The sequence below is a fragment of the Caretta caretta genome, chromosome 7 (assembly GCF_965140235.1).
Source record: "Caretta caretta isolate rCarCar2 chromosome 7, rCarCar1.hap1, whole genome shotgun sequence".
Taxonomy (NCBI): Eukaryota; Metazoa; Chordata; order Testudines; family Cheloniidae; genus Caretta; species Caretta caretta.
In genome coordinates, this window is record NC_134212.1 from 53,174,523 (window position 1) to 53,191,032 (window position 16,510).

General features: G+C 45.9%; 1 protein-coding gene across 34 annotated transcripts in view; it reads right to left on the reverse strand.

The window, feature by feature from the left end:
- SORBS1 (sorbin and SH3 domain containing 1) overlaps positions 1–16,510 on the reverse strand; it is a 111,145-nt gene that overhangs the window by 20,960 nt on the left and 73,675 nt on the right. For 15 of the 34 annotated variants that reach the window (XM_075130668.1, XM_048856345.2, XM_075130669.1 and 12 more), the window contains 7 exons: positions 15,352–15,527; positions 11,772–11,857; positions 9,630–9,797; positions 7,903–7,949; positions 6,550–6,664; positions 6,316–6,441; positions 5,011–5,205 (listed from right to left, as the gene is read on the reverse strand). In XM_075130668.1, the coding sequence (XP_074986769.1) occupies positions 5,011–5,205; positions 6,316–6,441; positions 6,550–6,664; positions 7,903–7,949; positions 9,630–9,797; positions 11,772–11,857; positions 15,352–15,527 (913 nt within the window). Of the gene's footprint in view, positions 1–1,024; positions 1,139–2,554; positions 3,308–5,010; positions 5,206–6,315; positions 6,442–6,549; positions 6,665–7,902; positions 7,950–9,629; positions 9,798–11,771; positions 11,861–12,554; positions 14,067–15,351; positions 15,528–16,510 lie in introns of all 34 variants that reach the window. The other 19 variants (XM_075130670.1, XM_075130684.1, XM_048856346.2 and 16 more) reach the window with 7 other exon arrangements.

A 16,510-nucleotide genomic window follows, 5' to 3' on the forward strand; every position in this document is an offset into this window, starting at 1 on the left:
ACAGAGAATACCGAGCAAGGAAGGGACAAGGCAAGCCCTTGCAAAGGCTCCTTCCAGCCCAGATGCTGCTCGTCCTCATCCCCTGCATGAGCATCTTGTGCCCAGATGAGGTGCCAGTACCAGGGCATGGCTGAGCACTGCCACCAAGAGGCAGACTGTGGTTGCTGATGGAGACCACAGCTTCCAGCAAACCCAGGGTAGCAAGTTTGGGGCCTGGGAGACCTGCGGGGGGAACCTGAGACCCAAGTCTCCTGGAGAACGATGGGGTGAGCCCAGGGAATGGGGGGGAAGTCTGGAGTGAGGGGAGGAGACTCAGCGGGTGGGGATGGGAGCAGGGGTTGGGGGAGCAGGGGAAGAGGTGCCTGGGAGAGCTCTATGTGGGGGAGGGGAATTTAGGCACCCTCCTATCTACCACAGCTGGGCAGCTTCCAGCCTGGCCAGGGGTGGAGCCTCAAGGGGAAGAGAAGGAGCAGGGCAGCAGGGCCCTTGGTGGGGGGAGAGGAGAAGCTGGGGGTGGGGCCAGAGTTCCAGCACTCCTGAGGGGGCCCATAAATTGGCTGGGGTTCCTGGGCACGGGCCCCATTGGCCCATGCAGTAATCCACCACTGCTCTTACTAATTAGGCTACTGATTCCTCCAGGGACTGACCACAGCAACTCCAACTGAAATTCACCGTAGCTACAGGCACTCAGGATCTGACAGGATCAAATATGTCCTAAGCTAACACTTCAGAGGAACTTAGGGCCAGAGCCTCAGCTAGTGTAAATCAGCTTAGTTCCATTGACTTCAACAAAGCTACACTGACATACAGCCACTGAAGATTTCACCCATGCTGCTTAGTCCATCATTTCCACAGTGCCTGGAACTAACTTTAAATAACCCATTAACAGGCTCACTGTATTAAAGACAGTAGAGGTACTTCACCTGTGAAATCAACATATGGACAAGCAATCACATGACAAACTAATGACAAAAGGATGGAAACAGCTCCAAGCCATAGAATAATTATCACCAACAATGGTTACCTGGGGCATTCTGACCCTGCGTGTAAGTCTAGGAGGTGGTTGTATTGTGACAGCAGAGGAAGAAAGTGCAGAGGAAGAGAGAAGAGCAGATGAAGAGAATGAAGTGTCTGCAGTCTTTTAAAGGAAAGAAAAGTTGGTCAGCTAAATGCATGATTTCTTATCAGAATCACTGCTATCATCTTTTGTGATACGAGCATCCTTTATATATACACTTAAATTTGGTGCACACATTGCAAACATCACTCCATGCACGAGACAACACACCCTTCTAGCTTATCCTTCTTTGCTTACAACTGTACTGCATTTTAAAATACGCAGAATGTTAAGCTTTTGTTAAGCTGCTGGCAATACATAAAGATGCTAAACTATATGCTTTTGTAAAGCTTAGATACAATTTTGGTTAAGATCCTGGTTAATTTCATATTAAAAAAATATAATTTGGCAGCATGGAACACAATCTCAGAAGGCATTTTTCCCTCTCTTGTTTAATTCTGACCCAGATTTTATGTTGCATCAAGATCATCTTGTTACAGGAAAGGGGAAAGGAGTCAGTTCCAAACCTCTCATTTTGAAGCTGCCAAAGCCACAGCCTGGGTGTAAGCAAGAACAACTGAGGGGGCATCTGTAACTTACTCCAGCTGGTTATGGTCTCCAAGGGACCATAAATGAGTCGAGATTTGGCAGAGTGGGGGGTGCTGAAGCCAACTATGCCACCTCCTGCTAGTTGAGAGCTCCCCTAAGATTCCTCTGTCCTTTTCATGGAGCATAGCTTGCTCTTCAGCTAGAAGCGTATATATAATTTTAAATAACTGACTCACTCTTGGGAGAAAACACTACTGGCTTTAATTCTTATTTGCACTAAAGTCCTTTTATCCCACTCTGGCAGTGTAAAGGGGTGTTACAGTGGGTGTTAGTGACATTTACATAAAGGGACGTGTAGGGTAAATGAGAATCGGGCCCACTGAGTTTGTTACAAGAAAAAGTGACTCCTGCACTTTAACTAGGTGGCTGTGCAAATATACAGACCCCGGCTAGAGGTTCACAGCACCTCAGGCTCCATTAGGATGAGAACAGCATAGGTGCTTTCTCTAACTAGGATTAAATTTATGCTTCAGGGCATAAACTGATCACTAGTTAGGGTAAGGAAGGAATTCCCTGTAGTCCATTGTTTTTGTACAGGGAGGTGAATTGCATGGAGGCTGTGTTATGCCTTCTTCTGCCACATCTAGTAATGACTACTGATTGGGCCAGGATAGCAGACTAGACGAGGCTTTGGAATATTTGGCAAGGCAATTCCTACTTTCATGCCTATTCTCAACTAACTCTTGCTACATCCTTGCTGAATCCACTTCTAGGCCATTTTAGCCCTCTGCATGCTGGAGACGGTATTGCTAACAGCCACTAGCTAGCTACAGTCCATAAAGGGATAGGCAACAGCTACTGGCTCTGTGCGGCCAGCTGAGCAGTAAGGATTTGAACACACAAGTAAGCGTAGGGTTTCAGAATAGCATACACATGCAGGAGAAGTACCTTGTTTGCTCTGCTTCGAATCTCTCTCAGTTCACCTGTCCTTGTGCCTCTTTTCTCAGCATTATTTCCCTGCTCAGTAGTGATTAGCTCCTGACATAATTGGCTTTCCCCAAAGGAAGCAAAGGGTCTCTTTTCTGGGCTCATACTCTTGTCTAGATTTGATGTTTTCAGGCAACCCTTCACAGAGGTCTCGGGCATGGGATTAGAGCCTTTGTCTGTCTCCTTCCAACCCTCCCTCTCACTGTTTCTGCAGCCTTCTCTATTATTTTGGACCTTGGTTTGGTTACCAATGACGTCACTGAGCTCGGAGAGGAAGCTCTCGGGTCTCCCAACAATCGAGTGAGGGGTCTGACAGCTGCTCAGGTTGGGGGGAGGGCAGCCAACAAACTTTTCTTCACTTTGCGGAGTGGTATGACTGAAAGTGTGAGCAGAGGACGGTGGCCTGGAGGGGAAAGATGGCAGTGTGGATATAATGGACAGTGGCGTGGAGGAGCCCGAAAGGTTAGAATGGTGAAGGCTAACAGAGGGGGAGGGGCTGGCTGCAGCTGAGGGTGAGAGATAGTCGATGGGACAGAGACAGTCTTCGGGGACAGGAGGCAATGCAGGGGTTATGACAGGAGTACTGCTAGGAGACACTCCCACAGTCAGGGAAATCCACTCCGTCGTGATAGCCTGCACCTCTGGAGACAGGGTGTGGCGTGAGAAAGGCAAAGGTGGAGGAGTTGGTGTATGGAGCAGCTCAGAGCCAGGAGACTTAAAGGAAAGAAAAGGAAAAAAAGATAGAAATAAGCCAAATGACAAGGAAAAGTACAAAATTCTCAAACACACGTGAAGGCAGTGGGGAAATGAAGAGTGAGTGCAGGAAAGCAGGCGACACAGCATGGAGGATAAACTCTCGCTGGGGGCTTCATGCAGACTGCGAATCCTTACTCACACTGAGTAGTACCTTGCCCCTCAGTTACTGGAGCTGTGGGGCTGCTGAAGGAGCCAGCATTACTACAAGGCAGGGAGCATCCCGGGAGTTGGCTCTTTGATTTTAAAGCAAGTTCTAGGTTTATGAAGCTGGAACAAAGATGGGCTGAACTCTGCCCTTGTGTGGGGGTGCAGGGCTCTTGGCCATGATGGGCTTAGAGCTTTCCCTGATCATATGTGCGCACCAGCCATGCTTTGCAGGAAACAAGAACGAAAGGAAGAAAACAACTGCTTTTACTGAGAGAATTAACAGAACTTCTGAAAAAACAAAGAAAGGGTGCGTACAGGACTTCCAAACCAAGGGAAAAGCTGGCAGCAAGGCGGCAGCAGGCATGCCACGGTGACGTAGGATGTGCCAGGCCCACACATACTGTAGCTAAGTTGAGATTCACTTTTTCAGGGAACCCCAAGAAAGCAAGCACTGTCTCCTCTTCACTTAATGGCAAGGAACAGAAATACCTGCTAATAAGACCACTAAAGGAAGACAAGGACAAAGACACTGACTGTAGCCCCTGAAATTTCCAATCCTTCTCTAGTCTCTGTTGCATGCCCCAACCTCCTGACTCTCCTTCCCCAGCATTACGCACTGGAAGGTATTGTTGTGGATGTTGAACAGAACCAGCTAACACCTTCTCTTCCCTCCCTCACCCAGGGACTCAGGCCCTGTGTCTGCACATATCATGTATGTGCTTAACTTTAAAGCAAAAATGTTTGCAGGCACAGGGTGAAATGTATCAAAGGCTATAGAGCCCCACAGCCAGACCTGGATCTGAGATTGCCACTACAAACAGGACAGACTGCAATCCCAAACTGCCACCGGCCGCTGTCTCTGTGATGAATTTAATTCCCCAGTTTTGCGCTCCTAAAGGGGTCAGACTGGCAGGCCCTAGAGACTCAAGCCTTCCATTTAGCTACTGACCATGTACAGCATGGGCAATGGTAACTCAGGCCTCCGACACACTGTCCTGCCTAGCTGTCTCAGCCCTAAGCTGGAGTTGCTATGTGGAGGGATAATTTAGACCTTGATCTAAATCCCATTGAAATTGATGGAAGGACTGCCGCTGACCCCTTTGTCTCAATACCCTTTTAATCAAACAGGATGCCCATCAAAGTGATGGTTTGACTTGCGTAGGCACCGGTCTCATCAAACTGGACCAAAGTCACTGATTTATCCCCACAAAGGCACTGAAATTCACTCAACTTGCTATCCTTGCCAACCTAGCCAAGGTTCAACCTGTGATCAGAGATGAAATGCTTTCTGTTCTGTCCCAGTCCTCCCAGCCACTCAGTCTTTCTGGTAAACGAAGTGTAACCCCTTCGGCTCAGCTTTCCCTGGGCCGGTACAATGGGAGCGAACTGGACAGGACAGATGGTGCTGCTGCACAGTACACCCTAACCTTGGCTGGGGATTTCTTCCTGCACATAAATGACTGCGGCCTATTGTTCTGTAAGGTCTAGTAACTGGCTACATCCAGTCTGGGTACCTGCGGGGAAGCCGTTGTGCTGCGATTAGGTGAGTGAGACATCGGCAGCTCAGGGTAATCAACAGCATTCTTCACTAGTGGCCGCTTGAGCATGTCCACGTAAGTGACAGGGAAGATGCCTTGGCGGTTGGTGCCAGAGATTTTCCCTTCATACCAGTTCTCATCAACTCGCCGAATCACCGTGATCCTTTCGCCCTGCAGGAGAGAACCATCACATAGCACTGATGCTAACCCAGCGTGTAAACCTGCAGCACAGGAGATGAGAGCCCTCGCCCCAGTTGAATTCAAGCCCTCTGTGGCATGTAGCCCCACCCTCCTTGACATGGCAGCATGTTTCTGAGTTCAGCTGACTGGGGAGGTTCACCTGTCCTGAAGCTAGCTCAGGCTGTCTGCAGACTCAGGCAGGCAGCAGTCACTCTTGGGTCACATTTAACAGAGTTTCTTTGCATCCAGGATGCAAGAAACATTTTTTTAATATGAAAGCTGAGGTTCTGATCTCATTGTGTGACTCCCAGAGCAGAGTCCCCAAGCCTTGCCCCCAATCCTCTTCCCTTCTGTTCTGCTTTCAAAACACACAAGAAAGACTTTTGAATCCTGATCATAAACTGCAAGCTCCAACCTTGAATAAAATGAAAAAGACAATAGGGAACATGGAATTTTAATATCAACACACGTGCAACTATCTGCCAGCTTTGAGATGGAGAAATTTTGCTGTTTAAGGTACTTTAATAAATGCGTTTAGTTCTGCTCTGAAAAGTGACTGTGAAAATGGCACCTGCTTACTCCCTGTCTGCATTCATTGCCTTACGTGGGCACTACAGTAACACAGATATGTGTTCACTTCTGTTCACTCTTGTGAGCTGGTTTGGCTCAGCAATGCTATGGGAGAACAAGCTAGTCAGTAATTCATCAATGGAAAGTTAATGTTCCCAGTGCAGAGTCACATTCTGCACCTGATTTTACACCCATGCAACCCCAGTGATGATAATGGGGCTAAACAGGTGTCCCTCAAGGCCTAATTTAGCATGCAGAACCACAGCACCAGCACTGCACCCATGCTAGTCCCTCTGGAGGGGGAATACAGCACGCGCGTGCTTTCTTGGATATAGACAGCCTCCCTGCAAAACACTCATCACAATCAACTATGGTGATGGGTGCTGAATAAAACCCCCAAGGATTAGATTAAGCTAATTAGATTATTCTAACATGCACAAAATGGTTGCCAATTTTAGTGGATCATCTCCTTTGAAATGATGCACCATCTGGTTTGTTTTGATAAATGCTTTCACCCAATGAGGGTCCTACCTTTCTGAATGACATTTCCACTCGAGTATCCCCATTAAAGTTAAATTTAGCAACAGCATCTCCGTACTCCAATACTTGCATTGCGGCAAGCTTTTGGGGCTGGGCTTTTTCAGCGGGCGGAAGTAGCTGAAAGAAAGAAATGAAGTCCAATGACCCATCAGGAGCCCACAAGCGGGTTGCTCTCAGGAGGAGCTGTGGCTCTGGGATGAGAGCATTTCAAAAGGAAAGAGGTACCTCTATGTAGGAGCGTGGGAAGATGCCGACTCTGCCATGGTGTTCTCCTTCATACCAGTTCTGGTCAATCTGCTTGTAAATGTACACAATGTCTCCTTTTTGAAGAGGAAGTTCCCTGTTAACAACACACTGGTTACAGCTGAACTGAATACTGTCCACAAACAAAGCACAATGAATTTCACTGCAGGAGAGAGAGGCTGTGTATATTCACCCTGGTCATCCGAAGTGCCATCCTATATACCTGCTGGGTATCTCACACTTTCCAGGGTGGTGCCTATCAACCCATCTGCTGCAAGGTGGGTTTGGGAAGAAGCATATAAATCACACTCAACCCTCTCATCTAGATGCTACCCTGTTGTTCTTACTATGAGATACCAAGGTTTGCTCACTGTCTGGGTGCATTATGGGTGTGGCTTTCCACAAAGGAGGTGTGGCCAGACCTCACTGAACATGCTCCCCTTCACAAGCAGGGGAAAGGAAAGTCAAGGAAGTGTTAAAGCACTAGCCACTGGCTGTCCACTGGCAGTGCCCACTTTCCTACTTTGGGTCAATCATTTCGCCTGCACACTTGTTCACTTCACAAGGAGATAAGTGGGACAGGACCATTTTGAGAGAGTTTAAGAGGAAGCTAATTTGCTGATAATGGAAGCACTATATATATGACACTCCAAGACATTCATGGCCAGCCAGCCTTTGCAAACATTACGGACTTTGCTTGGACCAGCAGTGGGATTTGAACTTGGAAACTTCAGCTGGAAAAGCAGGAACTTTTCAGCTTGAACAAAAGGACTAACTCCCATCATGAGCAGCTGTATCATACTCTCAAACCTCTTCTATGGGCCAGCCAACAGTGAATGACAAAAACCCACCCTGTCCTCTCCTAACATGGATGACACAAGCGCCTCTCTCTCTTGGCCACATCAACATCAAATGTACACAGTGAGCAGGTGAAAAACACTGTTCTCTCAGGCTGGGATCTGAGCAACCAACTAGGTTCTTCCTGCCTGTTAAAACACCACCAGTAATAAAGATACTGCAGGCAGGACACAACTGGCAACTCGGCTTATGATGGATGAAGTGGAGTTGAATCCAGCTCACCCTCCAGGAGGGGCTAGCAGGAACAAACACTTTCCTGACAAACAAACAAACTGGGTTTGCCTCAAAGACATATGGGGAGCAGATGCACAGAGTATACAAAGCTACTCTACTGACTTGAAGGACTTGCTTTGAATGACTGGATCGAGACACACTCCAGAAACATTAATCAGTCTTATTATACATCCTAAATGTTGCATGATATGCAGAAAAAGCAGACAGAGAGAGATAGAAACAGCAATATCAAGATATACTCACTTTAGTGTCTGTGCTTTGAAGTCAAACTTGGCTCTAGCAAGTCTCATCTAAAGATTGAAAACAACAAATTAAAACAACAATTATGTTTTCAACCCATTACTGAAAAGGCTATGGAAATGCTTCCCAGCCCTTTCAAAGACTAGCACAAATCTGGGGGTGAAACTAGCAGATCTTAGTTCAGATATTCTGCTGCATGCTTCTTGCCCCAGAGTCCAGATCCGCTCTGTGGATCTGGAGGACTTATCCCTCAATAGGCCAAGTGCCACCTTCTGGTATAAATGTAACCAATGGCAAGGAAAGCCCTACAGCGGGGAGTTTAATGGAAGTAAATGTTTAAACATGTGACCATGTCAAACCTTGCTGAACTGGACAACTGCCCCAGTCACTACAATGAGTCTGTGGATTAAGGATCAAATTCCCCTTGGATAAAGGAAAAATTTGCTGGCCAGCAGAAGGCAATAGGGTGATATTCACATGGGACTCACACGCCACTGAAAATCTATTGTCCACCTGCACCGTGGCCCATGTGCTACTATGGTCACTGTTTCAATTGGTAGGAAAGAGACAAAGGCCAGGAGGAATTGAAGAAAAATAAGCATGTGTCTAAAACTGTCTCAAGTTAGTTAAAAAGATAAATAGGATGTGTTAAGAGCACGTCTATCGACAGCTTTTAGGGGGTGATTTTGTTGGCTGATTAAAATGGTCCTAAAATATTTTGACAATTTTTAAGCCACTATGGCAATAAAATAATAATATAAAAATAATTAGCAATTTTAGAAATAAAATAATTATAGTTGTTGGTAATATAATAATCATAATAACTAATAATTGATTTAGTTGGGGATTGGTCCTGCTTTGAGGAGGGGGTTGGACTAAATGACCTCCTGAGGTCCCTTCCAACCCTGATATTCTATGATTCTATGAATATTTTACACTCACATGGCACCTTTCATTCTGAAAGATCCCAAAGCACTTTAAAAACAATGGGTTCATTTCTGGCCTCAGTTACACCCATGCAACTGAGAGCAAAAGTTAGTCCTGCACACAGGAACCACCTCACTCATCACTGAAATGCAGCCACCTCTGGGGTGAAATACAGCAGCTGTTTAACAGCACACAGCAATGATACACAACGCTTTAAGGCGGAAAGTGGCATGTGGCCACCTAAACACCCCAACTCTTGTGAAAAGTGCCATGGGAGGACTTGAAAAGCATCTCCTCCTTTGTCTCTTTTAGAGGGACTAAATCATGTAATATTTAGGAAACATGCTGGGAATTCTTCCAACTCTTTCCTAGAGCAGTATGGAGCGTCTTTCAAAAGAAGGAGAACAGCATAATCTATTTCTAACAAAAATACAGGACAGTCACATGACCAGGATCAACAAGACATGAAGTTTCTAAGCATAAGGCACAGACAAGAAGACAATGTAGCAGTCTGATGCAAGGGATGTAAAAGGCCTTTGATTCACTAAAAGTAGCTGATATTTAAACGCATGCATCACAGGTGTGCACCAGCAATTCTCAGCAGGCATGCTTTAACATATACAGCTTGGTATAGAGATATCAATTAATTTACCAGGCACAAGAGCCAAAGCAATTCTAAATGAAGCCAGAATGGGAAAAAAATAAAACATTCTCTGGAGAGCTAATGTCGGCCTAAAGCGCAACATTGTGAGAGGCGAATATTGCATTGGGTCAAGCAGCAGACTGAGGTAACTATAACAGACCTCTGACCCAGATTTCCTCTTTGCTGTATCGTCTACATTTAGGAGGTCCCCAAACCGCTCATTAGTGATAAACTGATGGTGCGTTGGAATAACCCCTGTGTGCCTTCTAGCTGCAATATCAGCTTCTTCTTGCTCACGTTTAAGTCGTCTCTGGTCCTCTAAAAGTTTCTGCCATAAAATTGCATAAAATGGGCAGTAAATCATCTAGTTTAGGGCATTTGAAAACTGCCAGCAAATGTGACTTTAATAAAGAACTTCAGAGGTGCTGGCAAATAGCAGCAGCTTTAGAGAAATATACACGATCAATTCTATCAGCTACACAATGGTTCCCAGTTGATTAGCTTGGCATATAAAATACATTCCATTACAGTTTTTAAAAGCAGATTATTGGTAGTTCTTAATGGGATCATTTACAATGAAAAAACTCAGCATACCAAGGACCCGATCCAAAACCAATGGACGTCAAAGGAAGTCTTTCCACTGACTTCAGTGAGCTTTAGATCAGGCCCAGATGGTCATTTAGGCACCTAACTCCCATTGACTATCAATGGAAGTTGAGTGGCTAAATGCCCTTTGTGACTTTGCAGATCTCTCTCTAGTTGCTTATGGCTCACATAACAAACATCATCTAGTAAAACAAGTAATTCTCTCTAACAAAGTATTTCCGACTTCCCCATCCTTTGGCAGATTAGTGGAAACGAGGGCCCTTGATCCCGCATTCCATGGGCGTAAGAGTCCATCCACCTGGATCTGACTGCAGGAGTGGGGTCCAAGCTTTGTACTAACTCACCCAAGGGCCTTAAGTGCCAATGAATTCAGATAATTGCTATTCATATATTTTACAATGTGAGGAGATAGCAAAAGATGTGTTTGCACAGAAATTAAAAGGAGGGCTTAAAAATATTTCAAAGCAACATGTTAAAATTATTCAAACTCAGAATATAACATGATTCTTCAATGAAAAAATATCCCCCAGTTTAAGTCACTGGCTTTTCAGAGAAGCAGATAGGTGGCTAATTAAAATTAGTAACCTCCCAGAGTGCCAACAGTTTGTATCTTTCTTCAATATCGAATTTAGCCAGTGTTTGGAAAGACTGGGTGGTTCCCTTATGATGTTAGTTTGTATATATACTGGCCAACAATTTCAAAAGGGGCTGGTGAATTTTGGGTGCCAAACAGAGACACAGTAATGTATTCAGAGATGGAATATTCAGCTCTTTCTGAAAATGAGACCCATTTAAAATGTCTCAAATTGGGCACCCAAAATTGGGTATACCCAAAATCACTAGTTGCTTTTGAAAATCTTGTCTTTACTAATTAATGCTTGGCTGAAGAGACTTTGCTGACACCATGTTAGCTTATAGAAAGACCACTTTACCCTCCTGTAAAGCACACCTGCTGAATTATAACAACACAGTACATCCTTACTATATCGTCCTTCATTATTACGAACCTTTGGCCATAACGAACCCGGTACCTTGATCCCAACTACAGTCCCAGAGCCCCAGCCCCACTGTGCGGGGCTCATAGCCAACTACCTGGAGTCCCACTCCTGCGGGAGCTGACTGCCTGGAGCCCTGACACCCACAGCTGAAGTCACAGATGTGACCTAAACTCACACTCCCTGATTGACTCCTAGCCTCAGGTATCATTATTAATAATAAATTAATGTAGCGAACACTTTCATCTAAGGCCAGTTCATTAACTTACTCCAGCAGTGTATCATTCATTTTGATTGTCCTTTCGCTGTAATGAACCCCTGGCTATCATGAACAAAAGGCTTGAATTCCAACAGGTTCATTAGAGTGAGGGTGTACTGTACTTCTCTAACAGATCTCAAAATACTTTGCAAACACTAATGACCCCTCATGTCATCCTTGCATGGTTGGTAAGTATTATTTCCCCTATTTAAATACTGGGTAAGTTGAGGCACAGAGAGGTCAAGAAGTGACTTGCCCAAGGTCGTACAGCAAATCAGTGGCAGATGCAGTAATAGAAATCTGGAGTCCCTTGTTCTAACTACTACATAACACTTCCTCCATAAGTAGGTACAGAGATGCAGAGGCTATGTAAGGGCAAATGGTGTACTTCCTGTATATTTAGCTGTTAGAAATGTTTCTAAACCACAAGGAAGGGCTTTACCTCTTTATCATCATGACGTCTACGAGTAATTTCTTCTGGAGTTTCCATGTAATCGACTGGTGCAAAATGCCTTGGTGATTCTGAATCTACTTCAAAACAACACAAGGCAGTTAAAAAACAAATGGACTTATCTTGTGTCACCAGAAAGGAAAAAAAATATTTTGACAGCACTACAATTTGCTTCCATTACAGCTGAAAGGATTTTCAGTTGTTGACCAAATTCTCAGTCAGATATTGATAATGTTTTGGAATTTTTTTTTCCCTTTTGGGCTGTACTTGAGAACACAGATTGAAACAAAGGATAATACAAAGGTGGGAAAGCGAGTAAAAACATAAAAAGACTTTGTGAAGAAAAGATTTGCTGCCATTGAAATATGATTTAGCATATTACTGTCACCACCCATGCAAACACATACAAACATGATTGCACACTCAGAAACAGAGAGACACAATTAGACCTGGAGGAACTGCTCCTTAGAAAACCAAATTAACTGGGTTGATGTGTTTTATTCACACATATGCAAGTGGTACGGGATTAAGAATATCTCATTGCAAGATTTTCACATTCTAGGAGTTGCCTTTAAGGCAAACTGAGCTGGATGGCAGCTGTTAACGAGTTCTGAACAAAAATGCTAAGCAAGACACGCAAAGGACATCAGACACACGAGGAAAATGAGCATTGGGTGATGCACAGGCGGGTCAACAAAAAATACGGAGAAAAAAGTGAAGTGGGAAGACGGGAAGACAGATAAAGTAACAGTGGTAAAGTACACAAAAAGCCACCTCCAGGGTATGTCCTGAGTTCGCTTTGCGGGTTGTTGTTTCTATCCAAGCTGTGATAGAAAGCACATGGAACAATATTCCCATTATTAAAGGAGTCTGGCGTATCAGCTCGGAGAATGGCACTTTCTGGACTGGATTCCATGCTGGGGAAATGGCTAAGCCTTTCCACAATTTCAAAGGAAGACAGGCGCTTGGGGGCCAGAGGTTTGTCTTCACAGCACAGTTTGTGCAGGGAGTGGTGACTCTTTTCCGCCTGGCATCCTCGTGGCTGAGCTGCATTATTCTGGTTCTCAGTGCTATATATTAGTGGGACTCCCAGGCAATCCGGGGGAGGAGTCTTTCTGGGGCTGTGCTGGAAGGGCTTTTTCAATCTGAAGGGAAGCGGGCTCATCAGATAAACATTTCTCAGGAGCGTGTGCCTGTCCCCGTGGGCATCCCCTTTGGAACTGGGATTCTTGGAGGCTTGCTGTTGCTCGTGCCTACGAATGGTGGTGAACCTGGTGTAGGAAGCTGGGCAAGCTCCTTTGCATTTGTTTAATTTATATTTCTGGGGCCCGTTGGCATGGCTGAGGCTGCCGCCACTGTCGTTGGATGCGTTGGACTGGAGATCAGTCTCGTCCGTGCAAGCCGAGAGCATGTCCATGGGGACAATGTCACTGAGATCTGACGCCAAGTCCTCCACGTTACTGCAGGAGTGAGAGGAGTTGTTGGCCATGCTGGCAGCATCCTTTTCTTCTTGGTTTGGCTTTGGCGACTCCAGGAGGGATTCTGCTGAATAGGCCGAGCTCAGGCAGCTCTTAGACTGGGGAGAGGTGGGCGATTTGCTTTGCCCACTGGAGAAGTTGAGAGCTGGCATGGACCGGGATCTCTGGATCAGCTGCTCAAAGGCGGTGATGCGGGATGAGACAGTGTCTTTGGGGATTTGCTCCGAATTCTCCCCACTGGGGCTCTGCTCACTCCTGTCCCTCAGCTCGTTCTCAAACTGGGATGCAATATCCCTCACACTGCAGGATGAGATGGTGCCCAGGTGGATCCTGGACCTGTTGATCTGATGCATATTTTTATACAGCATTGTAAACTCCATCCCACTCTTCCTGGGAAGGTAGCCCTTTCTAGAACTGGTGCTGTACTCCTGCAGGCTCAGAGTGCTGCTGGATTTGGTGACATACTCCTGCTTCGATTGCATTAGAAGGTTTTCTACACTTTCCCCTACATTGACCAGGAAAGTTTTTTTGTTATCAAACAAGGCACTGGAGCTACGAAGGTTCTCACAGCTTTGTGCTTTCTCATGAGGCAGCAGGATACCCTTTGTGTCCTGCACAAGAGCAGCAGGAGCAGCTAGTTTGGGTTTGAATTTGGAAGGGAGGATTTCAGTAATGCAGGCTTTTGCAGCTGATAAGGGCTTCTTATGTGTACATGCATGACCTAACATACTGGTATGACTAGCATTAAAGGTTCGGCTATTAACTGAAGAGGGTGCAATCATATGAGCATTCCCACCTTTACGATCCACTGGTAAGCATGCAGAATAAAATAAATACAACCTGTTAGCTTAAATGCTTGAAAGCCATTGAGATAGGAGAGATAACATGCTTCGATGTCACAAAATGCACTTTAAAAAATTGGTGTTCAAAAGAAAGAAAAGCAGAGAGACAATGCACAAGCCATGTTATAAAAGCGAGTGCAAAGATACAGCTAAATTCTGCAATGCTGCGGAGTTTCTAAAATCAGAAGAAGGTCCAGATTCAGGCCCGGAGCATTTGTAGGGCCCAATCCTGCCAAGTGTTGAGCATCCTCCACACCATGCAGGAGGCACTCCGCATCTAGCAGAATGTGGGCCTTAGCAAGGATGCAGAGGGATTAATATTGCAAAAGCAGCCTCACTGTGAGCCAGTGATCAGACCAACCATGGCCCTGCCCACACAACAGCTGCCAAATAAGTTATTCCTGCCAGGATCAGGCAAGTCAGGGAGCGTCTGCACTAAAACAAGTGGACCAGGTCTGCTGGCCCTCAGCAGTTGTGCTTGCTGGGAACTGGCTGAGCATGCTCTCTGCACCGTTTGCACAGTTATGTTTGCTAAAAGCAGCTGGGAGGTGAAGACAGAGACTCCTAGGTGTGATATGCTATTTTGTAGGAGGATTGGCTTGGAAAACAAAAGAACCAGCTCCTCTGCCCCCAGCCATTTTTAGCTTACAACCAGCTCAGAGATGCATCAGGCTCCTCGGCTGTCCCAGTATGCTACAAACTCCAAGGCAGAGGCTCAACAGTGTCACCAGTCTCTGCTGGGCTGGCCGCTCTCTTTGTATCTCATGGGCTCCAAGGCAATTGCCAGGTCGAGAGGCGTCCCATGCTTCTTTGAGCCAGGAGAGCCCCAGAGTGCATAGCACTGAAATAATGCAGACGTGCTCAGGCCAGCAGACACTGCTTGGCGTGATCAGACTGCACATCAGGAACAGCAGCAACAGAGGGTGGCAGTAAGAGGACATCAGAGTACTGCGGGGAGGAAGAAAAAGGGGAAGGTGGTGTTGGCTGACAGTTGGAAAGAGGGAGGCAGAAATAAGGGAAAGCAAAGGGAAGAGTCCTGACCCTATTGGTAAGCTGGAGTTGGTGGAGGATAGGGTTAAGGGAAAGCATGGCCAGGCTGGGTGGGGAGAGAAAAGAGGATGAAAGGCAGTGAAAGAGAGAGGAATGACAGGTAGATCTCACTAGGTTTGGATAAGGACCCAACCCCACTTGGTGGTTCACCCACCTCACCGTGTGTAATGGAGGGAAGGGGTCAGTGCTCCGCTAACCTACCTTTAGTGGAAGCAGAGCTAGACGGACGCTTGAGACCACTTAGCCCCTGCAGCGGGATATCACCACCTTCCAGCACACTTTTGTAAATTTGCCTTTCATTCTCCAAGCCAGCAGTGTCTGCTGGCGCTGGTTCCAGCTCTTTCCTTGCTGCCTGGTAGCTGGGTAAATATGCTGAGCTAGAAAATGGGTTAAAAAAGAAAAGAAAGAGAGACTGATTTCTCTCTCTTCCTGTGTGCTTAGAGAGCATCATGAACAGGTCAGAGGAGATCACTCGTGAACCCGTGCTTAGCGGTGCCTGTGATTCTTACACCTCTGCATGTCAATACAGCTGAGGTAAGATTTCTAGCTGAAGACCATGTATGTATTGAAATCACACTTGAAATACTTAGCATTGCTATAGCATCCTCCATTCCACTGTCTCAAGGGGCTGTACAAACTACACCTCTCTTCACACCTGAGAGACAGGGAATTATTATCCCCGTGTTCTATAGATGGGGAAATGGAAGTACAGAGAGGGTAAGTGATTTGTCTAAGGGCAGGTCTACGCTACAGATGGGATCGATGCTCTGAGATCGATCCACAGGCGGTCGAGTTAGCAGGTCAAGTAAAGACCCACCAAATGGACTGCGGATCGCTGTCCAGTCGACCCCTGTACTCTACCCCCGATAAGAAGAGTAAGGCAGACCCTGCCGTAACTCGACCTAAGGTATGTTGACTCCAGCTACATTATTCATGTAGCTGGAGCAGTGTTGCGCAGGTCGACTTACCACGTTAATGTAGACATAGCCTAAGGCTATTCAGTGGCCAAACTGGGAACAAAAAACACCTTCCAGCACCTAAGCTTCTGCTCTAACCACTATTCCTTGCTGCCTCCCATTCACAAATAGCATAGACTGTTTCAAATTTAAAAAGTATATTCCTGGGGTTAAATTCTGCCCCAACCTGCATGGCAGATCTCAGTTCTTACGTTCTTTTCTGTCCACATGCACAGAGCTCCCCTGTAGGAAGAGCAGAATACTGGAGTCCAGATCTGCCAGGCAGGTGTAAGAGCAGAATTCTGTCCCTGGCATTAGACTGTGAGATTTATTTTAAAAATAGACATGACTTCATTTGTTTAGGCCAACAGAAACTAAAGTGATTGATTAGAACTCCATGCAGG